Raw genomic sequence first — 27,278 nt, forward strand, 5'->3', positions numbered from 1 at the left:
GGTATGCTTTCCTTTATTGGTCAGAGTATTGAGCACAGGAGTTGGGAGGTCATATTGTGACAGTACAGGACATTAGTTAGGCCACTTTTGGAATATTGCGTGCAATTCTTGTCTCCTTCCTATCAGAAGGATGTTGTGAAACTTGAAAGGGTTCAGAAAAGATTTACAAGGATGTTGCCAAGGTTGGAGGATTTGAGCTACAGTGGGAGGCTGTACAGGCTGGGGCTGTTTTCCCTAGAGTGTCGGAGGCTGAGGGGTGATTTCATAGAGGTTTATAAAATCATGAGGGGCATGGATAGGATAAACAGATAAGGTCTTTCCCCTGGGATGGGGGAGTCAAGAAGTGGAGGTTATAGGTTTAGGGTGAGAGGGGAAAGATATAAAAGAGATCTAAGGGGCAACTTTTTCACACAGAGGGTGGTGTGTGTGTGTGGAATGAGCTGCCAGAGGAAGTGATGAAGGCTGGTACAATTGCAACATTTAAAAGGTATCTGGAAGGGTATATGAATAGGATGGGTTTAGAGGGATATGGGCCAAGCGCAGGCAAATGGGACTAGAATAGGTTGGGATATCTGGTTGGCATGGACGAGTTGGACTGAAGGGTCTGTTTCCGTGCTGTACATCTCTATGACTTTATAACTGCAATTCTATTATGAAATTATTTTAAAGTGCAATAGCTCACCACTGAAAAGTTCCTTGGTTTGTAAGTATGTCTTAGGATAGCCATCAAGAATAAAACCCTGGTTCTGGCAAGGCATCGATGACAACTTTTCCTTCATAAACTTGATGACAAATCCATCATCCAAACGACCTGCAAAGTTGACAATGAAACAGTCCATCAGTTAGAATGCAGAGGGAAAAGTATCTATCATAAAAAACTAAAGTTGTTAGCAAAGCATATCAAATCCTAAGTTGCATGGAGATGTTATGTACAAGGCAGCACATTTATGTTGAACCTTTATAAAGCCTGATTAGGTCAAAACTAATATATAACAAGGGAATTCAGTACAGACTTAGTAGAATGATTCGTTGGACAGAATTTAGCTACCAAGTTAGACTGGAGAAGCTGGATTGCTGTTCTTAGAATAAAAGAGTTTCAGAGAAGATTTGTGGAAAGTGTACTAGATATTGATTGATTTAATTGAATAAAGTAGACAAAGGAAAGCTATTCTCACTGACTGATAATGCTAAGACTAGGCAACAGAGGTTTTAGCTTTTGGGTAAGTTTTAGTTAAGGGATACAAGTGGAATTTGAGGAAGAACTTAAGATAGTGGCAGTGATATGGGACTCATTGCCTATAAAGGTGGCAGCAGCAGAATTTATGTAAAAGTGAAATTGGGTTGACACTTGATAGTAATTCATTTGAAGAGAGAGAGGGATGGAATGGGAAAACAGGATTGACTGAATTGTCAGCATAGATTTGATGGGTTGTGTAAGTGTGGTAGACTGACACTTTAAGAGTTTGATTATGTGATGCAATGACATCATCCATTTTGGGTGAGAGGCAATTTAGTCCAACCTTGCTACCTGCAGAGCGAACGTTTCCTTAATAGCGTTCCTGTTATTCAACATTTCACTCTCCTGGTCCTTTTTGAAATGCAACAATTTGGTGTTAGTCAATGTCAATGAAATAGAAGGTCAGGAAAGAATCAATGAAAGGAACTATTGATTTGGAGCAGATAGTATGGGAAAGTATTTAATTGGGGGAGGGTGTTATGACAAAGCTATTAGGCAGGAACTGGTGCGCCTCGAATAGAAACAGATATTCTCAGGGAAATGCACAACAGAAATGTGGAGGTTGTTTCGGACCCACCTGCTGATAGTGCTGGACAGATTTGTCCCATTGAGGCAAGGAAGGGATGGTAGGTTGAAAGAACCGTGGATGACAAGGAATGTGGAACATCTAGTCAAGAGGATGAAGCAAGTTTAATTAAGGTTGAGGAGGCAAGGATCAGACAGGGCTCTGGAGGGTTACAAGGTAGGCAGGAAGGAACTGAAGTATGGACTTAGGAGAATGAGAAGAGGCAATAAAAAAAGCTTTAGCTTTTAGGGTAAAGTTAAGGAAAACTCGAAGGCATTCTACACTTATGTGAAGACCAAGAGGATGGCCAGCATAAGGGTAGGGCCAAAAAGGGCCTGAAGAAGGGTAGGGCCTGAAGAAGAGCTCATGCCCGAAACGTCGATTCTCCTGCTTGGATGCTGCCTGACCTGCTGTGCTTTTCCAGCAATATATTTTCAGCTCTGATCTCCAAGATCTGCAGTCCTTACTTTCTCCTTGCAGGTAGGACCAATCAGGGATAGTGGAGGGAATATGCCTGGAGTTGAAGGATGTTGGGGAGGTCGTTAATGAATACTTTGCTTCAGTATTCACTACTAAGAGGGACCTTGACTTTTTTTAGGATAGCATGAAACAGACCAATATGCTTGAATGGATTGATGTTAAGAAGGAGGATGTGCTGAAAATTTTGAAAATCATGAGGACAGATAAATCCCCTGGGCCAGACGTGTTATTCCCTAGGTTATTACAGGAAGTGAGGGAAGAGATTGCTGCACCTTTGGCAATGATCTTGGCACCCTCACTGTCCACTGGAGTACTGCCAATGATTCGGGGTCGGCAAATATTATTCCCTTGTTCAAAAACGGGAATAAGGATAATCCTGGGAATTACAGACCAGTCAGTCTCATTTCTGTTGTGGATAAAGTACTAGAGAGAATTCTGAGAAAGAGGATTTATGATTAATTGGAAAACCATAGTTTGGTTACAGGTAGTCAACATGGCTTTGTGAGGGGCAAGTCATGCCTCACAAACCTTGCTGAAACCTTTGAAGATGTGACAAGAAACATTGATGAAAGTAGAGCAGTAGATGTGGTGTACATGGATTTTAGCAAGGTGTTTGATAAGATTCCCCATGGTAGGCTCATTCACAAAGTAAGGAGATATGGGATGCAGGGAAATCTCACTGTCTGGATACAGAAATGGCTGGCCCATAGAAGACAGAAGGTGGTGGTAGATGGAAAGCATTCAGCCTGGAGTTTGGTGACCAGTGGTGTTCTACAGGGATTGATTCTGGGACCTCTGCCCTTTGTGATTTTCATAAATGACTTGGATGAGGAAGTGGAAAGGTGGGTTAGTAAGTTTGCCAATGACACGAAGGTTGGTAGAGTGGTAGATAGTGTGGAGGGCTGTTGTAGGCTGCAACTGGTCATTAACAGGATGTAGAACTGGGCAGATGGAGCTCAACCTGGAAAGGTCACTCACTTTGGAAGGTCAAATTTGAATGGCAGAATACAGGGTTAAAGGCAGGATTCTTGGCAGTGTGGAGAAACAGAGGGATTTTGGGGTCCATGTCCACAGATCTCTCAAAGTTGCTACCCTAGTTGATAGGGTTGTCAAGAAGGCGTATGGTGTCTTGATTTCTATTGGCAGGGGATTGAATTTAAGAGCTGCGATGTTATGCTGCAGCTCTATGGAGCCCTGGTTAGACCACACTTGGAATATTGTGTTCAGTTCTGGTCACCTCATTATAGGATGGATGTGGAAGCTCTAGAGAGGGTGCAGAGGAGATTTACCAGGATGCTGCCTCGACTGGAGGACATGTCTTCTGAACAAAGGTTGAGGGAGCTAGGGTTTTTCTCATTGGAGCAAAGCAGAATGAGAGGTGACTTAATAGAGGTGTACAAGATGATGAGAGGCATAGATAGAGTGGATAGCAGAGACTTTTTGCCAATTAGCGGAAATTGCTATCACAAAGAGACATAATTTTAAGGTAATTGGAGGAAGGTTTAGGGGAGATGTCAGAGGTAGGTTCTTTACTCAGAGAGTGGCGGGTACTGGTAGTAGAGTCAGAGACATTTAAGCAATTCTTGGATAGGCACATGGAAGATAGTACAATGAAGGGTATGTAGGTTAATCTGATCTTAAAGTAGGAGAACAGGTCGGCACAACATTAAGGGTCGAAGGGCCTGTACTGTGCTGCATTGTTCTATGATCTATGTTCAGTGTAATGAGAGGGAGCTAGTCATTTCATCTGCATGCCATATTTGGACATACAACTTAAGGCAACATTTAAAAATTCTGCAACTCTAAGCTCTTTTTATTAACAGGTTAAATAAATGCAAAATAAACATCGATTACCCCCATTCTGCTCCATATTGTCTCTGACTTGGTCAAGGAGGTCCTGGGCATCTTTGATACCTGTGTCATCACCTTCTTCCTCAGCTTCTTCAGCTTCTTCAGTTTCAGGCTGTGTACTTTTTAATTCCTAAAACCATTAACTTAATTTTAAACAAAGCTTTGAACTTTTTTTAAAAATAAAAGCACTCTCAGCTCATTTCCAAAAGGCAAAAACTAGTGGGCGACACGGTGGCACAGTGATTAGCACTGCTGCCTCACAGCGCCAGAGACCCGGGTTCTATTCCTGACTCAGGCGACTGACTGTGTGGAGTTTGCACATTCTCCCCGTGTCTGCGTGGGGGTGCTCCAGTTTCCTCCCACAGTCCAAAGATGTGCAGGTCAGGTGAATTGGCCATGCTAAATTGCCCGTAGTGTTAGGTAAAGGGGTAAATGTAGGGGAATGGGTGGGATGTGCTTCGGCGGGTCGGTGTGGACTTGTTGGGCCAAAGGGCCTGTTTCCACACTGTAAGTAATCTAATCTAATCAAAAACAAGGTGGACATCAGCCACTGTTAGTCTGTGTTCACGGTCTCAGTCGAGCTGGAAGGAAGTATGTCTCAATTGGTTTTAGTGCCTCTCGAATAAGTAATATGAGATCAACCCCAATTTGCAGATTGATTGCTATTCAGTAAACTCCCCTTCAGGTAAGAACATAGTTTGCGTGGATGTCAGCAGGTAGCAGGACAGTGATCAATGGTTAAACAGCTAACTGCTGACTGTGACTAGGTTTCCACATAAGGAATCCCCTGGCACCATGGAGTAGTGTAAGTTACCCTATCTTGGGGGAAAAAAAACTTGCAATGAAAAAAATGCAAGAGTAATTGTATACTTATAACATTGCCATAAGACCATAAAAAATAGGAATAGGAGAAGGTTGTTTGGCCTCTCGAGCCTGCTCCGTTATTTGATAAAATCATGGCTAATCTGACATTTCTCACATCCTCTTTCCCCCACTTTCCCATACCCATTGATTCTCCTACTAATCATAAGCCTAGAAGACAGAAGAAAAAATCTCTTGGCAATGATTTAATTCTCCAGTGGCAAGTAACTGAAGAAATATAATAGCAATTCTCCTTTGAGTTCTCTGCCCAAAGACAAATTTGCTGCAATGTCCACTATGAATTGGTCTCAAATCTACTCCAGCGAGAACAGGGATTGAATTTTATTTTGTTGGCTCCAATCTGATCTACATCAGATGGAGCTATGGACACTGATGGTGGAAGTACTCATTTCTTTCCATTACATGACTGACCAGGAATCTCTTGCATACTTATAACCTGTCTTGGAAGGATTCATAAGTTGACATGCAACCTTTCAGCTACATTATGAATGCATCAAGTCTTGGGGTAGCATTTCAACACAGAATTTCTAATTGAGAGGCAGGAATTCTACACAGTGCACCACAACACCTCCTCTTCATAATAGTGACCCTCACATGCAAAGATCAACTATTAGGAAGGATGAAGAAATTTAAGCTTTGTACTTGAAAAAGTTGGCAATTAAAGTTTTTTTTTTGTTCATTTATGGGGCATGGACATTGCTGGCTGGCCAGCATTTATTCCAGTCCCTTGTTGCCCTTGAAAAGGTGGTGATGAGCTACCATCTTCTCAAGAATATTGAGATTGTTTTACATACAATCTAAAATGAAAGTACGGGGGGGATGTGTTTGGTTGGGTAAAGTGATCTTTTCTCATTCTTGACATTTTCTACGTCTTGTTAAAGTGAACATACCAGATTTGCAATAGCTTCTTCAATGACATCTTTTATTTTGATATGGTGTAGCTTGTAGTGCTTAGCCAGCTTCTCTGCTATTGAGGTTTTTCCTACTGCGGGAGGTCCCAGAATTGCGATTTTTAGTGGCTGTGAAAAATAAATTGCAAAAACCCATTGACTACTTTGGCTTAAAATCAAAAAATCTTACAAGAGTTCCAGAAAGTAACAAAGAATCTGTAAACAATAAGGTAGAAAATAAACACAGAGAGGTATGCAGTTCAATATTCCTTTTTTGCTAATTAAGCACAATGTGGAGGTGCGGGTATTGGACTGGGGTGGATAAGATCAGAAGTCAGTAACTTGACCTGACAAAGGGGAAGCACTATAAAAGTGCATGATTTCAAATAAATCTATTGCACTATAACCTGGTGTCATGTGACTTCTCAGCTAATTTAGCTAAGACTGTATTCTGGGAAGGTGATTGAAGGGCTGAGAATTTTAACTGCTGGGGTTCATTAACATGTTGCCAGTCTGCATCTCACCTATGCAGAAAGACAAGAAGTAAATATTGGCTACTAGCACAGAGGGAATGGGGAAAATACAAAAGGGTTTCAGGAAGGGAAGATGGGAGAGAAAGATGGAGAGTGGTGAGGGCAGAGGTTGAGCAGGGGAAATCTTGTCTTTCCTCGTGGGGCCCAGAAGACCACACCTGCTTGGTATTTGTGAGTATTTAGTAATGAAGCAGAGGTGTGAAGACAATCTACTTCAAACATTCAGGGGATGAAAATAGCATAGTGATAATGTTACTGTAGTAATCCAGTGAAACAGGTTCAAAATCCAATGACAGTCATTGGTGGAATATACACTCAATTAATAAAAACCTGGAATATAAAGCTCAACTTATTAATAGTCACCCATGAACCTAGTGGCAAAAAAATTGTTTTGGATCGCTAATGACCACAGGGAAGGAAGTCTGATAGTCCTCTCCCAGACTGGCCGACTCATGACTCCAAGCCCACAACAATGACTGAGTGCTTAATTGTACTCAGCAATGGCCCAGCAACCCAGTCAGAGTCGCAGAGTCATAGAGATGAACCGTACGGAAACAGACCTTTCAGTACAACTTGTCCAGGCCAACCAGCCATCCGAAACTAATCTAGTCCCATTTGCCAGAACTTGGCCCGTATCCCTCTATTCACATACCCATCCAGATGCCTTTTAAATGTTGCAATTGTACCAGCCTCCACCACTTCATCTGACAGTTCATTCTATACACACACCACCCTCTGCATGAAAAGGTTGCCCCTAAGGTCCCTTTTAAATCATTTCCCTCTCACCCCAAACCTATGCCCTCTAGTTCTGGACTGCCCCACCGCAGGGAAAAGACCTTGCCTATTTATCCTATCCATGCTCCATATGATCTTATAAATCTCAATAAGATCACCCCTCAGCCTCCAATGTTCCAGGGAAAGCAGCCACAGCCCATTCAGCCTCTATATAACTCAACCCCCCCCCCCGACCTGGCAATATCCTTGTAAACCTTTTATGAACCCTTTCAAGTTTCATAATACCCTTTTGACAGGAAGGAGACCAGAATTCCACACACTATTCCGAAAGTGGCCTAACTGATGCCCTGTACAGCCGCAATATGACCTCCCAACTCCTTTGGTCAATACTCTGACCAATAAAGGAAAACATACCAAATGCCACCTTCACTATCCTATCCACCTGTGACTCCATTTACAAGGAACTATGAACCTGCACTCTAAGTGTTGCACCAGCAACACTTCCTAGGACCATTAAGTGTATAAGTTCTGCCCTGATTTGCCTTTTCAAAATGCAACACCTCATATTTAACCAAATTAAACTCGATCTGCTATTCCTTGGCCCATTGGCCCATCTGATCAAGACCTCATTGTACTCTGAGATAACCTTCACTTTCCACTATACTTCCAATTTTGGTATCTTCTGTAAACTTACCCCCAAATCATTTACATAAATGATGAAAAGCAGTGGACCCAGCACCAATTCTTGTGGCACACTATTGGTCACAGGCCTCCAGTCTGAAAGGCCATCCTCCACCCCTATCCCCTGTCTTCTACCTTCAAGCCAGCTCTGTACCAAATAGAACATAGAACATAGAACTGTACTGCACAGTACAGGCCCTTCAGCCCTCGATGTTGTGCCGGCCTTCTATCCTACTCTAAGATCAGATTAACCCACATACCCTTCATTGTACTGACTTCCATCTGCCTATCCAAGAGTTGCTTAAATTTCCCTAAAGTGTCTGACTCTACTACCACTGCTGGTCGTGCATTCCACGCACCCATCTCTCTCTGAGTAAAGAACCTAGCTCTGATATCTCCTGCAAGCCTTCTTCCAATTACCTTAAAAACCATCCTGGGAAAAATCTATGGCTATCCACTCTATCTATTTCTCTCAACATCTTGTATATTTTTATCAAGTCACCTCTCATCCTTCTTTGCTCCAATGAGAAAAACCCTAGCTCCCTCAACCGTTCTTTATAAGACATACCCCCCCAGTCTAGGCAAATCTCCTTTGCACTCTTCTAAAGCTTCCACATCCTTCCTATAATGAGGTGACCAAAAATGAACACAATATTCCAAGTGTGGTCTAACCAGGGCTCTATAGAGCTGCAGCATAACCTTGTAGCTCTTAAACTCAATTCCCCTATGAACGAAAGCCAACACACCATACACCTTCTTAACAACCCTATCAACGTGGGTAGCAACTTTGAGAGATCTATGGACATGGACCTCAAGATCCCTCTGTTCCTCCACCCTGCCAAGAATTCTGCCTCTAACCCTGTGTTCTGCATTCAAATTCGACCTTCCAAAGTAAATGACTTCACACTTTTTCAGGTTGAACTCCATTTGCCACTAAACAGCTCAGTTCTGCATTCTGTCAATGTCCCGTTGCAAGCTAAAATAGCCCTACACACTATCTACCACTCCAACAACCTTCATGTCATCAGCAAGCTTACTAACCCACCCTTCCACTTCCTCATCCAAGTCATTTACGAAAATCACAAAGAGCAGAGGTCCCAGAACCAATTCCTGCGGAACACCACTGGTCACCAAGCTCCAGGCTGAATATTTTCCATCTACCACCACCCTCTGTTTTCTATGTGTCTTCTATGAGCCAGCCACTTCAGTATCCTGACAGACAGGTTTCCCTCTATCCCAAATCTCCTTATTTTCTGAATGAGCCGATCATAGGGAACCTTATCAAACACCTTGCTAAAATCCATGTACACCACATCTACTGCTCTACCTTCATCAATGTCTTTTGTCACATTTTCAAAGGATTCAACAAGGTTTGTGAGGTATGACTTGCCCCTCACAAAGCTATGCTGACTATCTCTAATCAAGCTATGGTTTTCCAAGTAATCAAATCTAACCTCTCTGAATCCTCACACATAAGACTGACTGGTCTGTAATTCCCAGGATTATCCCTATTCCCTTTCTTGAACAAGGAAATAACATTCGCCACCCTCCAATCATCTGACATTATTCCAGTGGAAAGTGATCATCGCCAAAGGTGCAGCAATCTTTTCCCTCACTTCCTGTAGTAACCTAGGAAATAACATGTCTGGCCCAGGGGATTTATCTGTCCTCATGATTTTCAAAATTTTCAGCACATCCTCCTTCTTAACATCAATCCATTCAAGCATGTCAATCTGTTTCATGCTATCCTCAAAAACGTCAAGGTCCCACTCAGTAGTGAATACTGAAGCAAAGTATTCATGAATGACCTCCTCTACTTCCTCCAACTCCAGGCATATTCCCTCCACTATCCCTGATTGGCCCTTCATTCATGCTGGCCATCCTTTTGGTCTTCACATAAGTGTAGAACATCTTCGAGTCTTCCTTAATCTTACACTAAAAGCTAAAGCTTTTTTATTGCTCCTTCTCATTTTCCTAAGTGCAAACTTCAGTTCCTTCTTGCCTATCTTGTAACCCTCCAGAGCCCTGTCTGATCCTTGCCTCCTCAACCTTAATTAAACTTCCTTCATCCTCTTGACTAGATGTTCCACATTCCTTGTCATCCACGGTTCTTTCAACCTTCCATCCCTTCCTTGCCTCAGGGGCATAAACCTGTCCAGCACTATCAGCAGATGCTTCCTAAACGACCGCCACATTTCTGTTGTGCATTTCCCTGAGAACATCTGTTTCTATTCGAGACGTGCCAGTTCCTGCATAAATAGCTTTGTAATTCTCCCTCCCCCAATTAAATATTTTCCCATACCATCTGCTCCTATCCCTCTCCAGGAGTATAGTAATGGTCATGAAATTGAGATAACTATCACCAAAATGATCTCTCACTGAGAGATCTGACAGCTCGCATGTTGCCAAGCGCCAAATCCAATAAGGCCTCCCCTCTGGTCAGCCTATCTATATATTGCATCAGGAAACCTTCCTGGACACACCTAACAAAAACTGTTTCATCGAAACTATTTGAACTAAGGAGGTTCCAATCAATATTAGGGAAGTTAAAGTCACCCATGACACAGCCCTGTTACTTCTGTACCTTTCAAAAATCTGCCTCCCAATCTGCTCCTCCGTGTCTCTGTTGCTATTGGGGGGCCTGTAGAAAACTTGGGCGACAACACGCCATCCGAGTTTCTCGCTGACGACCACAAATGTCCTGTCTGTTCCTCTCACGATGGCTAGTTCTCCCTGTATTCATGTGATTTAACTGTGCTGACCAGTCTATCATGAGGAACCTTGTTGAATGCCATACTGAAGTCCATATACATCATGCACTACCATCATCAATCCTCTTCATTATTTCTTCAAAAACTCAATCAAGTTAGTGAGCCATGTTGACTGTCCCTAATCAGTCCTTGCCTTTCCAAATATATATAAACCCTTTCCCTCAAGATTCCATCCAACGACTTGCCCACTACTGATGTCAGGTTCACTGTTCTATAGTTCCTTGGCTTGTCCTTAACACCTTTCTGAAATAGTGGTACCACATGGGCCAACCTCCCGTCTTCCGCCACCTCATCTGTGACTATTGATGATACAAATAATTCAACAAGGGGCCCAGCAATCACTTCCCTAGCCTCCCACAGAGTTCTAGGTCACACCTGATCAGGTCCAAGGCTTTTATCCACCTTTATGTGTTTTAAGACATCCAGCATTCTCTCCTCTGTAATATGGACATTTTTGAATATGTCACCATCTATTTCCCCACATTCTATATCTTCCATGTCCTTCTCCACAATCAACACTGATGCAAAATACTCATTTTGTATATGCCCCATCTCCTCCACATCGGCTGCCTTGCTGATCGTTGAGGGGCTTTATTATCTCCCTATTTACTCTTTTGTCCTTAATGTATTTATAAAATCCCTTTGGCTTCTCCTTTACCATATTTACCAAAGCTATGTTATGTCCCGTTTTTGCCCTCCTGATTTCCTTCTTCTGTGCACTCCTACTGCCTTTATACTCTTCTAAGGATTCACTTGATCTCTGCTGTCTATATTTGACATATGCTTCTTTCTTTTTCTTAACCAAACCCTGAATTTCACTAGTCATCCAGCGTTCTCTACAGCCTCGCCTTTCACCCTAATAGGAATATACTCTGTCTGGACTCACGTTATCTCATTTTTGAAGGCTTCCCATTGTCCAGCCGTCCCTTTACCTGAAAACATCTGCCCCCAACCAACTTTTGAAAGTTCTTGCCAAATATCGTTAAAGTTGGATTTCCTCCAATTTAGAACTTCAACTTTTAGATCTGGTCTATCCTTTTCCATCACTGTTTTAAAACTAATAGAATTATGGTCACTGGCCCCAAAGCACTCTCCCACTGACACCTCAGCCACCTGCCCTGCCTTATTTCTCAAGAGGAGGTCAAGTTTTGCACCTTTTCTGATAGATACATCCACATATTGAATCAAAACATTTTCTTGTACACACCTAACAAATTCCTCTCCATCTAAACTCTTAACACTATGACAGTCCCAGTCTATGCTTGGAAAGTTAAAATCCCTTACCATAACCACCCTAAAGATATCTGAGAACTCCTTACAAATTTGTTTCTCAATTTCCCACTGACTATTGGGAGGTCTATAGTACAATCCCAATAAGGTAATCATCCCTTTCTCATTTGTCAGTTCCACACAAATAACTTCTTGAGATGTATTCCCAGTAATATCCTCCCTAAGTACATACGTAATATTATCCCTCATCATAAACGCCACTGCCCCTTCTCTCCTGTCCCCCTTCCTATCCTTGCTGTGGCATCTATACTCTGGAATATTAAGCAACCAGACCTGTCCATCACTGAGCAACATCTCTGTAATTGCTTAGAAATCCCAGTCCCATGTTCCTAATCATGCCCTGAGGGGATCTGCCTTCCCCGTTAGGCCTCTTGCGTTGAAATAAATGCAGTTTAATTTATCAGTCCTACATCATTCTCTGCTTTGTTCCAGCCTGCCTGATTGTTTGACTTGCTCTTTTTCACAACCGTACCAATTTCAGACTGATCTCTTTCCTCACTATCCCTCGGGTCCTCCCCCTCCTCCCCAACCTCCATTCCTGCCTCCCCAAACTTACTAGTTTAAATCCGTCCAAACAGCTCTAGCAAATCTCCCTGCCAGTATATTCGTCCCCGAGCAATTCATGTGCAATCTGTCCTTCTTATACAGGCCACTTCTACCCCAAAAAAGATTCCAATGATCCAAAAATGTGAACTTTTGTCCCCTCCACCAGTTCCTCAGCCATGCATTCATGTGCTCAATCCTCGTATTCCAGTTCAAGAGCAACAAAGGCTGGCTTTGCCAGCTCTTCACATTCCATTAGAGAATAAAGGAAAACAATTAATTCCCACAAAATTCAAACAAGGCTAAGGAGAAATAGAATGACAGAATTACTACACTGTGGAAGCGGGCCACTTGGCCCATCAAGTCCACACCGAACCTCCGAAGAGAATCCCACCCAGGCCCAGCCCCCCCTCCATGCTATCCTTATAATCCTGTATTCCTCATGGATAATCAACCTAGCTTGCATATCTCTGAACACTATGGACAATTTTGCATGGCTAATCCACGAAACCTGCACAACTTTGGACTGTTGGAGTTACTTTGAAGCCAGATTGGTAGCACTTGGGATCTGTGTGTGGTTATTGGGTGCAGTTTTGAACACCTTTGATCCAGGTCTCACTTATGAAGAAAGATCATTTGGATGAGGGAAGCAAACAGTACTCCAGCATGATTCAAGGCTCTTTTTAACAGGTTGGGAGAAAATATGATGGAGAAGAGACAACAATAGAGATGAACTTTATATTCCTCTAGCTTTCTTCAAGCTGGGCAAAGTATCGATAAATTCTCACTGTCAAATGCAGGAATGGAATGAATGGTCCAAAGGACAGTAAGGCTGAGTGTGAGGACATCAAAATATTTTTAGACTGCAAAAAATTAAAACTTTAAATGATGGAAATGATCAACAGGCTAGTCAACACTTACGAAGAAAGAAATTAGAGTTCACATTTCAAGTTAGTGACCTTTTATCAGTTTTTGCCACTGTTCAATCTTTCTATAAGATTGAAGGAATATGAAGATGAATTGGGCATGCAAAATACAACCTGCAAAAAAAATCACCATAAGAAATTATCTTGAGATAATATACAGATTTACCAGAAGTATTCGAGATTGCTTGAATTCTTTGAAAAGGTTCTGAATGTTTTCCACAATACCATTTTCAGCCACCCAGTGGATGTTGAAGTTTTCTTTGATGAAAAAAGCCTCCATTGTCAGATTCACCATCAAGTGATCAAGATCTGATTGCTGTTGGAGCAGAAAGGAGACTTAAATTTAAAATTTTGAAAGATTGAGCTTATTTTTTAAAACAAAACAAAATAAGGTTTGTCTTGTAGGTAAAATCAAAATTACAGTAGCTGTGCAATGTGGAAGATTCTGTTGAACCAAATCCGCTCGACGTTACAGAGCGAAACAATAAACATTAGAAACGTGAAGTAAATTTTGAAAATGCTGGTAATATTCAGCAAGTCAGGCAGCATCTGTGGAGAGATGCAGAGTTCATGTTTCAGATTTCTGGTGCTCAGTCATCAGCCTGAAAATTTATCTATGTTTCATAGTCTAATGGTGCAGCATTGTCTTATCATATTCCATTTAACATACTTATCTGCAATTGCTTTTCAAATGATGACGAAGCTCCTCAATTTCATAGTTTGCAATTGTTATTATTTGGAATGCATGTACAAAATAAACCAGTGTCACTTCCCCTTACAGCAAACAGCTCCCAGAGTACATGTTGTAATGGTTCCTCCTTTATGTCTTTTCTTCTCGTAATCTACCCTGTTTTACATTTTCCCTCTAAGAATGCCTGACAACTTCTTATTGCTCCAACATATCTCTGATTCTTATTTCCCATATTCTCCAGTCATGTTTCTTCTATCTACTTAGCTAATCTATCTCTTTCTTCTCATTTACTCATGACTTGCTATTCTGTCCTTTCCCAGTAATGGTTTCTAATCAGATTAGTGTGGCATACAGAGTAAAAGATTCAATAAAATTCCCATATTTATAAAAGAAACAGAGGCCATACAAATAAGATTTTCAAACATGAAAGCTATAGAAGAAGGTAAGCACAGCAGCATCTAATGTCTTCTATAAAAACAATCTGCTCTTTTTGTTCTAAGGAAATGAACAACAATAGAAAGGTTGTGATGACTATGGAAAGCCCCTTATTTATTACTTAGCTAAATTAAATGGAAATTCAAAAGTTAAGCAGAAGGATGGTTAAAAATTGCAATAAATGATATACTAACCGTCAAGTCATAGTTGAGCAGGGCATCTGCTTCAGGAATGTGTTGAACCTTGCCAGGCCCAAGTTTGCTGATCGCCTGTCAAGATAATTACTATATTTACTTGCAGTCTCTAAAGATAGTAGAATTGGAATCTAGATTGAACTGTTCTTTCCAGAACTCTTAATTACCAAGTCATCCAACAGATAATTAAATGATATAGAACAGAAGGGCAATGGTTGAATTTCTTACTTGATACAGTTTATCTTATGATAAGAAGAAATAACTATATAATGAATTATCATGTCTAAATGTCTCAAAGCACTTCATGTGATGAATCATGCATGCATTCATTCAGTGTTATACAAGCAAAAGAGACATACATACCATACTAATAACATCGAACAAGTAGAACTGACATAGATGGCTAGCTATTCTGTGCTATTCCTGATGAAGTACTGATGCCCAAAACGTCGATTCTCCTGCTCCTCGAATGCTGCCTGGCCTGTTATGCTTTTCAAGCACCACACTCTTTACTCTGATCTCCAACATCTGCAGTCCTCACTTTCTCCTTTCTGTGCTATTGGTTGGGTGCATTATTGACCAGGAAACCGTGAGAACTCTTTTTCTTTGAAAATTTCTGTAGTAACTTTAACACTCTTGTGAAACACTTCAACACAATGATGCCCAGCAAATCAGCTGAAGGACAAGCAAATTGGAAGTGGGCGAACGTGTAATTTTCCACTACTGGCTTCCATGCTGGTTTGGTATTCAATCCCACCTAAGCTATTTTATGTGAATTTCCTTTGGTCGGACTAACTGCCATAAAGTGGCAAGCAGTCAACTGAACCCAATTATTATCAATTATGTAAAAGTTTAAGAGCACCATTCCTGTGCTGACAGGAATTTCTAGTCAGCGCTGAGGGTAGCCAACTTGACTATGACTCCGTTTGGCTCAATGGATCAACCAAAAGACAGTTCCGAGATCCATAAGTGAATGGAACTGCAACCAGAGTTTCATAAAAATGGAGGAGGGGAATATCGGTAACGTATTCTTCACAAGTCAAAATTAAGTTAAGACAAGTTAAATAATATTTTATTCAAAGTATAAATGCACAATTAGAATTTATACACTTTATCACATTAGAACAGTTTAAAACTTAGCTTCTTAGATTATAACAGTGTCTATAATTAAAAAGTATGTTATTGGCTGTGAAGCACTTTGAGATAGCAGGTGGAAGTGAAAGACACATAAATGCCTTTATTTCAGGAACAATCTCTAAGTCTTTACCTTGATTATTTCTTTCATCTTGTGCTTTGAGTCATCCATTGCAAGAATGTAGTTTGTTTTTGGTCTTCGTTCTAATATGTTTTGTATCACTCTGTAAGATAAGGCCAAAAACAGGTCACTCATAAACTCATTGGTCCAAAAATCACCCACACTGAAATAACCACACGTACTCCATTTCCAAACAACTTGGAAATTTGAGATAGTTTAACAGGCAAAAATAATCAATCCAAATTCATCCGATATTTCAGCAATTTTAAATGAGGGAGTGTTTCTCTTATCCCTATGGGAGGATCCACTAAGGTAGGATTGCAAGAGTAGGAAATAGTACAGCTGTATGCCTATCCTCTGATCTGCACAATTTCTGAGATCAGCTCCTGACTGGGAGTGAGGAGTCACTCCTTGTAACATTTCTGCTTATTATAAAAATCTGTTTATTCTCACCTCTTTGTTTGCTATTGAAATTAAAGGAAAATAGTTGTGATTGCTGAGTAATAAAAAGAAAAAAAAGTAACAATGTTTGAGGGACATATATTGGTTATTGCTTTGGGAATTCTCATTTCAAAATAGTGCCATGGGGTCTTTTATAGCCATCTGTCAGATGATCCAAGAGCTTAATGACTCACCTAATAAAGTACTTACGTCTTTTAAATGTTGTAATTATACCTGCATCCACCACTTTCCCTGACAGTTCATTTCATACACTAACCACTCTCTATGTGAAAAAGGTTGCCCCTCATGTCCTTTTTAAATCTGTCTCCTCTCAACGTAAAAGTAAACCCCCTACTACAATTAAGTAGTCCTTCATTTTTTTCACTAGTCTATTAACCTTCATTTTTATGCTGATGTCCTGGAGTGCCCTCTAATTCAGAGCTGAGTGTGCTGCCAATTGATCTACAGATTGCAGTGGTTGTGATGAAGTCAATGCTTGCTTTCAACAAGTACATTTACTTTTATACATTTTGTTCTTTGGTTCTAAAAACAACTGTACATGTATCAGTACAGACATAAATATTGGTGCAACTGAAACAATAGAAGACAAGGAGAACCAAAAGATAGAACTTTGCTCAGGAAAAGTATTCGAATTCCACAATATACTTTTTATCTCAACACCCTAGGGTGGGGTAGTTCAAAACCATGGGGTGTATTTTAAAATGAGAGGAGAAAGATTTAAAAAGGACATGAGGGGCATTTTTATTTACACAGAGACTGGTTAGTATATGGAATGAACTGTCAGAGAAACTGATGGATGCAGGTACGGTTACAATGTTTAAAGACATAAGGACATGAATATGAAAGATTTAGAAGGATATGGCCCATATACAGGCAGGTGAGACTAATTTAGTTGGGAACATGGTCAGCATGGACTGGTTGGACTGAGGAGATTGTTTCCATGCTGTATGGCTCTATGACTCTTCGAGTCCATGACAATTAAGCCCTTGGAGCAGAAAGTAAGTGTGAGAGGCTTTCCTTAATGGTCAGCAACTTTATCAAATATCTGAGTCATTCAAATGAGGAAGATCCCAGATTCAAGCTCTTTTCAAGAGTTCAGTTGGTTCACCTCAGTTTTAGAGAATGGCAGAGAGCCACAATTGACACCATACTCAATTCAGCAAGGGCAAAATTCATCAAAGTATCATTCCTGATTACTGTCCAGTGAGCTCTGCTGTAAGGATAGGAAAGAAATTCACTTTAAATCAGTGTGCTAAGTGGGCATTAGTGCATCATCCATTTGACATACTCCAAGATTCAATACATTTAAAATAAACGAAACTTTTTTTGAGAAGACTTTTAGCTCAGTTTGAGGTTCTGAATGTAGGTTTGCTTGCTGAGCTGGAAGGTGTGTTTTCAGCCGTTTCGTCACTATACTAGGTAACATCTTCAGTGAGCCTCCAGATTAAGCATTGGTGGTGTAGCCCGCTTTCTATTGATATGTTTGGGTTTCCTTGGATTGGTGATATCATTTCCTATGGTGACACCATTTCCTATGGTGATGTTCTTTCCTGGTCTTTTTCTCAGGAGGTGGTAAATGGGATCAAAGACAGAAATCTAGAGAAATAAATAAGACCGACTTCCAAAAAATGAAACCAGATGGATCCAACACACCACGCTTCTATGAGTTACCCAAAGTTCACAAACCAGGAGCCTCCCTCAGACCCATAGTCTTGCTACCTGGAACACCAACTTACAGACTGACCAAGGAGCTACACCAAAGAGTAAAACACTTAGTAGAAGACTCATTCCACTCCATTCACTCCATCCAAGAATTCCTCAAGACCTTCAAAGACGCCAAGATAGAAGAGGATGAAATAATGGTCTCCTTTGACGTAACAGCCCTGTTCACATCCATCAACATCAACCTGGCCAAGGAAACACTGATCACATTATTAGGGGAACCAAAGACACATACACCAAACACCACATACACCAAACACCAAACACCACCAACTGCATCAGCAAGGACAGTATCGTCAAGCTAGTAGACCTATGTCTTACCACACACTTCACCTTCAACAACAAAACTTACAGACAAACCAATGGAACCATGAGATCTCCAATATCAGGGCTCTTAGCAGAGGCAGTAATGCAGAGACTCGAACAAACGGCTGTACAAACCATCCAACCCAAACTTTGGGTCCGCTACATGGATGATACCTTTGTCATCATTAAACGGAACAAATTAGATGAAACCTTCAAGACCATCAATAATACCCTTACTGGTATAAAATTCACTAAGGGGAGCAAAACATCAACAAAATGTCATTTCGCAGTAGTGTGAACAGCCAATAGGGAACTTCAACAAGCGTCTACAAGAAAACAACACATACAAACCAAATATTGAACCACAGAAGCAATCATCCCAACATCCACAAACAAAGTTACATTAGAACATTATTTCAATGAGTCACTACACACTGCAGCACAGAGGAACTACGCAGAGCAGAGGAAAACCACCTATACAGTGTATTCAAAAAGAACGGGTACCCAATGAACACAGTCCGCTGATTTCTCAGCAACAAACCCAAAAAAGCAGACAAAGCACGTCCAGAAGCCCTAGCCACTCTCCCCTACATCAAAGACATCTCAGAAATGACTGCCAGACTACTCAGACTCCTTGGCATCATGGTAGCCTATAGACCCACCAATACACTAAAACAGCAGCTAATGAACTTGAAAGACCCTATACAGACAACGAGCAAAATTAATGTTATTTACAAAATACCTTGCAAGAACTGTAACAAACACTACATTGGACAAACAGGCAGAAAACTAGCCACCAGGATACATGAACATCAACTAGCCACAAAAAGACATGACCCACTCTCACTAGTATCCTTACACATGGATGAGGAAGGACACCACTTTGAGTGAGACAACATATCCTTCCGAGGACAAGCCAAACAGAAACACGCATGAGAATTCCTAGTAGCATTCCAACCTGAATTCTATCAACAAACACATTGACTTGGATCCCATTTGCCACTCCCTGAGAAAAAGAACAGGAAATGACATTACCATAGGAAATGTATACCATAGCAAAGATGAATGGGAAATCGGAGGACTGGGAAGCTTTTAAAGAACAACAGAGGATAACTAAAAAGGAAATATGCAAAGAAAAAATAAGGTACGAAGGTAAAGTGGCCAAAAATATAAAGAAGGATAGTAAAGGCTTTTTTAGGTATGTGAGAAGAAAAAAAATGGTTAAGACTAAAATTGGGCCCTTGAAGACAGGAACGGGTGCATTTATTACAGGGAACAAAGAAATGGCAGAAGAGTTGAATTGGTACTTTAGATCTGTCTTCACTGGGGAAGACACGATCAATTTCTCAGATGTAATAGTGGCTGAAGGACTTGAACTGAAGGGAATTTATATTAGGCAGGAAATGGTGTTGGAGAGACTGTTAGGTCTGAAGGCTGATAAGTCCGCAGGACCTGATGGTTTGCATCCCAGGGTACTGAAGGAGGTGGCTCTAGAAATCGTGGATGCATTGGTGATCATTTTCCAATGTTCTATAGATTCAGGATCAGTTCCTGCAGATTTGAGGGCGGCTATTAATGTCCCACTTTTTAAGAAAGGAGGGAGAGAGAAAACAGAGAATTATAGACCAGTTAGTCTGACCTCAGTGGTGGGAAAAATGCTGGAGTCAATTACAAAGGACAAAATTATGACACATCTGGATAGCAGTAACAGGATAGGTCAGAGTCAGCATGGATTTATGAAGGGGAAATCATGCTTGACTAATCTTCTGGAATTTTTTGAGGATGTAACTCTGAAGATGGACAAGGAAGATCCAGTGGATGTAGTATACCTGGATTTTCAGAAAGCCTTTGATAAAGTCCCACATAGGAGGTTACTGAGCAAAATTAGGGCACATGGAATAAGGGGCAAAATACTGACATGGATTGAAAATTAGTTGGCTGACAGGAAACAAAGAGTAGTAATAAACGGCTTCCTTTCGGAATGGCAGGCGGTGACCAGTGGTGTGCCGCAGGGATCAGTGCTGGGACTGCAGCTTTTTTCAATGTACATTAATGATATGGATGAAGGTATTAAAAGTAATATTAGCAAATTTGCTGATGACACAAAGCTGGGTGGCAGGGTGAAATCTGAAGAGGATGTTAGGAGAATACAGGGTGACCTGGACAGGCTAGGTGAGTGGACGGATGCAATGCAGATGCAGTTTTATGTGGATAAATGTGTGGTTATCCACTTTGGTGGCAAGAACAGGAAAGCAGATTACTACCTAAATGGAGTCAAGTTAGGTAAAGGGGCAGTACAACGAGATCTAGGTGTTCTTGTACATCAGTCAATGAAAGCAAGCATGCAGGTACAGTAGGCAGTGAAGAAAGCTAATAGCACGCTGGCCTTCATTACAAGAGGAATTGAGTATAGAAGCAAAGAGGTCCTTCTGCAGCTGTACAGGGCCCTGGTGAGACCGCACCTGGAATATTGTGCGCAGTTTTGGTCTCCAAATTTGACGAAAGACATTCTGGCTATTGAGGGAGTGCAGCGTAGGTTCACGAGGTCAATTCCTGGAATGGCGGGACTATCTTACGGGGAAAGATTGGAGCAACTGGACTTGTATACGCTTGAGTTTAGAAGGCTGAGAGGGGATCTGATTGAGACGTACAAGATTATTAAAGGATTGGACAATCTGGAGGCAGGAAGCATGTTTCCGCTGATGGGTGTATCCTGAACCAGAGGACACAGTTTAAAAATAAGGGTTAGGCCACTTAGAACAGAGTTGAGGAGAAACCTCTTCACCCAGAGAGTGGAGGGTGTATGGAATGCACTGCCCCAGAAGGCTGTGGAAGCCAAGTCTCTGGACACTTTCAAGAAAGAGTTGGATAGAGCTCTTAAGGATAGTGGAATCAGGGGTTATGGGGATAGGGAAGGAACAGGATACTGATTGAGGATGATCAGCCATGATCATAATGAATGGTGGTGCTGGCTCGAAGGGCAGAATGGCCTATTCCTGCACCTATTGTCTATTGAAATAACGTCGCCACAGGAAATGACATCACCAACCCAAGGAAACCCAAACATATAAATAGAAAGCGGGCTACACTACCAGTGCTTCATCCGGAGGCTCACTGAAGATATTACCTGGTATGGTGGTGAAACATCTGAAAACAAACCTTCCAGCTCAGCGAGCAAACCTACACCCATAAATGAAATTTTATATTGAACAATAACTTCATGAAATAACTCCACATTGGCCGATATCCCGTCGCCAAGTCACTCTTTATTTTGACACGGAGAGTCCTTATCACAGATCCAGCTCCCTCAGAGCCAGTTCTCAGAGGGAACAGAACATTTGATACTCTTGTTCTCTTTTTTTTAGAGTCGTCTGTCTGGAATTGGTATTCCTGATGCCATTTTACCTTCTCCAGCTAGGTCCAGGAAGATCAGATTTAACCTGGTGCAGAGTCTTCTCCTTATTAGTAACACTGTCGGAGCTATCCCTGTAGTTGACGGGGGGTTGCCCTGTAATCAAATTGGAACTGGAACAGTTTTGTGTCTAGTGAAGTTGTAGGCTGTTTTTATCAGCCTGCCTTCAAAGTTTGGACTGTACTTTCTGCCAAATTGGATGAGGGAGTACTTTGGATGATGGATGGAATGGAGCTATCTTTAAATGTTGAATGACATTTGAATTTAGGAAATACTCAAAATTCACTGCAGGTAAACGACGGTCTGTTATCTGTAACCAACACTTCTGGGAGCCCATGTATTGCAAAAGATGCATGCAGTTTTTCTATCGTTGTCCCCCATGTTTGACAAATGAACGCTATGCACATACAGCCACTCTGAGTGCTCATCCACAATGACTAAGAACATTGAGCCCATTAAAGGACATGCATAGTCGACATATAACCATCTAAGGTTTACCCGGCCATTCTTGCCAATGTGGGGGAGCTGTTGATGGTAATGTTTTTTCTTGTTGGCACTCTGGGCATTGCCACACCAGTGCAGCCACTAGGGATATCTTCTTGGCAACATCTGCATTTTGAAAACCTCTGATGACCCTGGTGTTCAGCCAATATCTGGCGGTAACCTTCACTCAGGCAATCACACTTCCTCCTTATATTAATATGCCATCCTCTACTGTATTCTGGTCACTCCGGGTCGAAAACTTCTAGTTGTAATGGCTCTTTGGTTGCCCCTATTACCACCAGCTGTTTCAATTTTGCCAGGACAGGATATTTCTGCATCCAAAGTCTGATGTTGTCAGCTGTGACTGGAAGTGTGTCCAGAAAATTAAAAACCATTAAGACTCTTCCGATGGCTTTACCATCAGCAGTGTATCTGCCAGTGGGAGGTGGCTCAATACAGCCCCATTTGCTACATTAACTCCCAACTTACAATTATACGCACTTAGTATTAGAGCCCACCACTGAATTTGGCCTGATGCTATAAACGGCACTGCCCTATCCTCTTTAAGTAGACCTAGCAGGGGTTTATGGTTCGCTATTATTACATTTACATCTGTAAAGGTATTGGTGGAACTTCCTGACTCCAAATATGACCACCAAACATTCTTACTCTATGTGGGTGTTTTTATGATCTGCATTAGCCGAACTGCTGGATGTATACGCCCTTGGGTGTTCCTTTCCATTGGGCTACTGTGAGCTAATACTACCCTGATGCTGTGTGGGGAGGCATCACATGTCAATACCAGATCTTGCTTGGGATCATGGTGTGCTTAGAGGCTTAGTAGATGATGGCTGTTTCTTCACTTCCCTGAAATCTATGGCTTGGCTAAGCAACCATTTTCAAGGCTGACTCATTTTTTAAGAGTTGATGAAAAGATTCCACGATGGAGGCCAGAGTGTATATGAACTTTCTGTAATAATTCACCTGCCCAATGGAAGACCTAAGCTCCCGTACAGAGTCGGGACACCTTTGATCATCCTCACTTTATCCTCCAACAGGTGTAATCCAGTCTTGTCAATTCTGTAGCCCAAGTAGGTCATTTTGTATGTCTGGAACAAGATTTTTCTCTTCTACTGTCTGGATTAGATTTGATTAGATTCCCTACAGTGTGGAAACAGACCCTTCGGCCCAAAAGTCCACACCGACCCTCCGAAGAGCAACCCAACCAGACCCATTTCCCTCTGACCAATGTACCTAACACTATGTGCAATTTAGCTTGGCCAATTCACCTAACCCGCTCAGCTTTGGACTGTGGGAGGAAACCAGAGAACCCAGAGGAAACCCATGCTGACATGGGGAGAATGTGCAAACTCCACACAGACAGTCGCCCGAGGCTGGAATTGAACCTGGGACCCTGGTACTGTGAGGCAGCAGTGCTAACCACTGAGCCACCATGCCACCCAAAGGAGAATATAGGAGAAATATCTAAGGACTATGTCCAAGTTTTCTTAGTGCTTCTTATTGATTTTCCCTGTTATTAGCACGTGAACTAGACAATAGTGACCTGGCGTAGACCTTGTAAAATGTTCTCCATTGCCCACTGAAAAGTTACACAGGCTGATGATACCCCAAATGGCAATCTTGTATATTGGTACAAACCCTTATATTGTATCATATTTCTGGAAATCCTCATCCAACCACAACTGCAAGTATGCATGGCTCATGTCCAGCATATTAAGTACTCTTTCAGATGAGGTCCAGAGAGATACAACAGCAGTTAGGCAGACAAAGGGAAGAATAATAGTGAGCCGGGAAGGAAGAAAAGCTGATAACAGGGACCAATAGTTGGTTTAAAAAAAGGGTTGAGGAGAAAGTGAGGTCTGCAGATGCTGGAGATCAGAGCTGGAAATGTGTTGCTGTAAAAGCGCAGCAGGTCAGGCAGCATCCAGGGAACAGGAGAATCGACGTTTCGGGCATAAGCCCTTCTTCAGGAAGAAGGGCTTATGCCCGAAACGTCGATTCTCCTGTTCCCTGGATGCTGCCTGACCTGCTGCACTTTTCCAGCAACACATTTTCAGCTATAACCTGGTGTTGTCTGATTTTTAACTTTGTACACAATTGGAAATTTAGCACTGAGCCCATGATGGATTTTACCATTTATCCTTCTGTAGAGGTCAGTCTTTGGGTGGTAGCAATGAGACAGACAGAACAAAGCTGCAAAGGCCAAGGGATTACATTTCTTTTACATCGAATATGAAAATGAAGCAGGATCCTCAGTGCAATAATGAGAGACTGCTGCACTGTTTGAGTTACCAACCTTTGTGAAAGAGCAAACTGAAGCTCATCTACTTTTCAGCTGAACTAAAAAGAACAGTAGGGGATTTACCCATGATGTATCCCTCAATCAACATCACATAGATTATCAGGTTACTGTCATCACATTACTGGTGTGAAAACTTCCTATATGAAAGTTTATTATGACATTTTAGCAGTAGTTACATTTTAACAGTATTTCATTGACTATAAAGTCGCATCCGTGTTTCATGAAAGTTATTACATGAACACAAGTCCTGCTTTTTCTTTTGAACAGCATTTAGACCTAATACAGGAATCCAACAAGAGGCCAGTACATTCTGCAGAAAAGAAAATTGTCAAGGAAATGTTTGTTTGTCCTTCCATTTCAGGCTGTACTAATATAATGGAATAAAACCAAAGAGAAAGTACAAGCAAGCCGTGCATTTAAACAGGACCAACCTCAACCGCAATAGCCCTATGAGGAATCCAGATCCATTTATTAATCATATCCATATAATGTTGATGAATATTACACCTTTGAAGAAACTGACAATATAAAGTATAGCTTTCAGCTTAGGCTGAGGACAATATAGTACAAGTCACAACTAGTTCCTCAGAGATCTAATTACCTTAAAAGACCAGTGAACATCTACAAGGCAGATTATCTATAATTATAATAATAATAGTAGAATTGCAATATGCAACAGAATTCTATACTTGAGGCAGTTTGACAAACTATATTTCTATGGCTTAATTCAGCACGAGCACTGCACCATTGATATTGTCTGCTCCATTTTCTTCTGTCTACACTTACCCAGCTAAATCTTTGACATGAATGGTTGGAACAACATTTTTTCCTTCTCCAAAGCATGGTATTGCTGGATTCAGCCCAAGCCAGGCCTCCTAAATACAGAAAGAAAATTTGCACAAATCCAGCATTACACAAGTGCATTCTATTTGAAGCCTGCAAATTTTACGAGAATTAATTGCAATTAACATAAAATCATCAGTAAGATCAGACCAAAGTCGAATCTATTTTTGACAGATTCAGTGTAAGTAAAGTTCGGAAAAACATGACTTTTTTTTTAAAAACCATCAGATAATGTAGTCCCAATCACAAAAAGATAAAATGGATTTCATTAGCAAGGATGAGCCTTTAACAAAGTAAAATATCCCAAAACTGAGGTCACAAAAATAGACAAACCTGGTCAAAGAGGTGGCATTTAAGGAGAATTTTTTAAAAAGAAATGAGAGGGATAATGACACAGAAGTTAGGGGTGTAAATTCCAGAGTTCAGGGTCCAGGCAGCTGAAGGCATGGTCACCAGTTGTGGACTAATTAAATCAGAGCTGCTCAGAGGCCAGAAGTAGATGAGTACATTTTTTTGTTTGCCCATTCTTGGAATATGGGCCCATCCTTAGTAGAAAGGATGAGTGTGCTGGTGGGTGGTAGTGAACTGCCTTCTTGAACTACTGCAATCCAATGCTGTTAGGGAGTGAATCTGATCCTGTAACAATGAAAATGATGATGTATTTCCAAACTTGGATGGTTCATGGCTTAGTAGGGAACCTGCAGGTAGTGGTCTTCATCTGTTTCTGTTGCCCTTGTCCTTCTAAATGCTGGTAGTCATGGTGCTGTATAAGGATGTTTGGTCAATTGCTGTGGTGCATCTTGCACATGGTACACTGTTGCTACTGTGCGTCTGTGGTGGAGGCACTGAATATTTGAGGATGTGGTGCCAGTCAAGTAGGCTGCTTTGTCCTGGATGGTAACGAGCTTTTTGAATTGCACTCATCCAAGCAAGAGGAAAGTATTCCATCGCACTCTGGACTTGTGCCTTTAGAATATGGACAAGTTCTGAGAAGTCAGGAATTAAGTTGTAGAATTCATAGCCTCTGAACTTCTGCTGTAGCCACACTATTTACATGGCTAGTCCAGTTCTGTTTCTTTTTAATTGTAACCATTTAAATTGTGGATAGTGGGATTTCAGTGATGGTAATACAAATGGGGGTGACAAGTTCTGGAGCACAAGTCAGTAAATTCGCTGGAATATTTCAAGGTCCACTGACTTTGCAATATCCTGTACCTTCAGCTATTTTTGATATTACATGGAGTGAATCAAATTGACTGAAGACTGGTATGTGATGCTGAGGACCACCAAAGAAGGCTGAAATGGATTGTCCACTTTGCATTTCTGGCTGAAGATTGTTGCAGATGCTTCAGCCATATATTTTTCATTGATGTATTGGACTCCCCCATCCTTGTTGTTTAATTATCCAATTCACAACTAGATGAACTGAGGTCTGACTACGAGTTGTGGAATTGCATGGCCCTTAGAATTGTTGATCACCCGCTGTTTATGTCATTTGACATGCACGTATTCCAGTGTTGTGACTTAACCGCGTGTTTAGGTGTGCCTAATGTTAATCCTGGCATGGCATCCTGCACTTTTCATTGAACTGGTGTTGATCCCTTGGCTTTATGGTAATATGCGATACACCAGCCATGAGGTTGCAGATTATATTGGAGCACAAGTCTGCTGATGCCAATGGCCGGAAAAAGTGAGGAATGCAGATGCTGGAGATCAGCTCCTTGGATGCTATCTGACCTGCTGTGCTTTTCCAGCACCACACTCTTGA

The 27,278-nt window shown here is 41.4% G+C and overlaps 1 protein-coding gene across 1 annotated transcript in view; it reads right to left on the bottom strand.

Moving 5' to 3' along the window:
- ak7b (adenylate kinase 7b) overlaps nucleotides 1-27,278 on the bottom strand; it is an 82,371-nt gene that overhangs the window by 17,241 nt on the left and 37,852 nt on the right. Inside the window, exons 7-13 of the mRNA XM_043697055.2 lie at nucleotides 25,454-25,542; nucleotides 15,972-16,062; nucleotides 14,705-14,779; nucleotides 13,551-13,700; nucleotides 5,906-6,034; nucleotides 4,137-4,263; nucleotides 683-811 (exon numbers count right to left, since the gene is read on the bottom strand). Of these exons, the coding sequence (XP_043552990.1) occupies nucleotides 683-811; nucleotides 4,137-4,263; nucleotides 5,906-6,034; nucleotides 13,551-13,700; nucleotides 14,705-14,779; nucleotides 15,972-16,062; nucleotides 25,454-25,542 (790 nt within the window). The remainder of the gene's footprint in view (nucleotides 1-682; nucleotides 812-4,136; nucleotides 4,264-5,905; nucleotides 6,035-13,550; nucleotides 13,701-14,704; nucleotides 14,780-15,971; nucleotides 16,063-25,453; nucleotides 25,543-27,278) is intronic.

The sequence above is a fragment of the Chiloscyllium plagiosum genome, unplaced genomic scaffold (assembly GCF_037043375.1).
Source record: "Chiloscyllium plagiosum isolate Xiang-an unplaced genomic scaffold, Cpla_swu_hap1 HiC_scaffold_8, whole genome shotgun sequence".
Lineage (NCBI taxonomy): Eukaryota > Metazoa > Chordata > Chondrichthyes > Orectolobiformes > Hemiscylliidae > Chiloscyllium > Chiloscyllium plagiosum.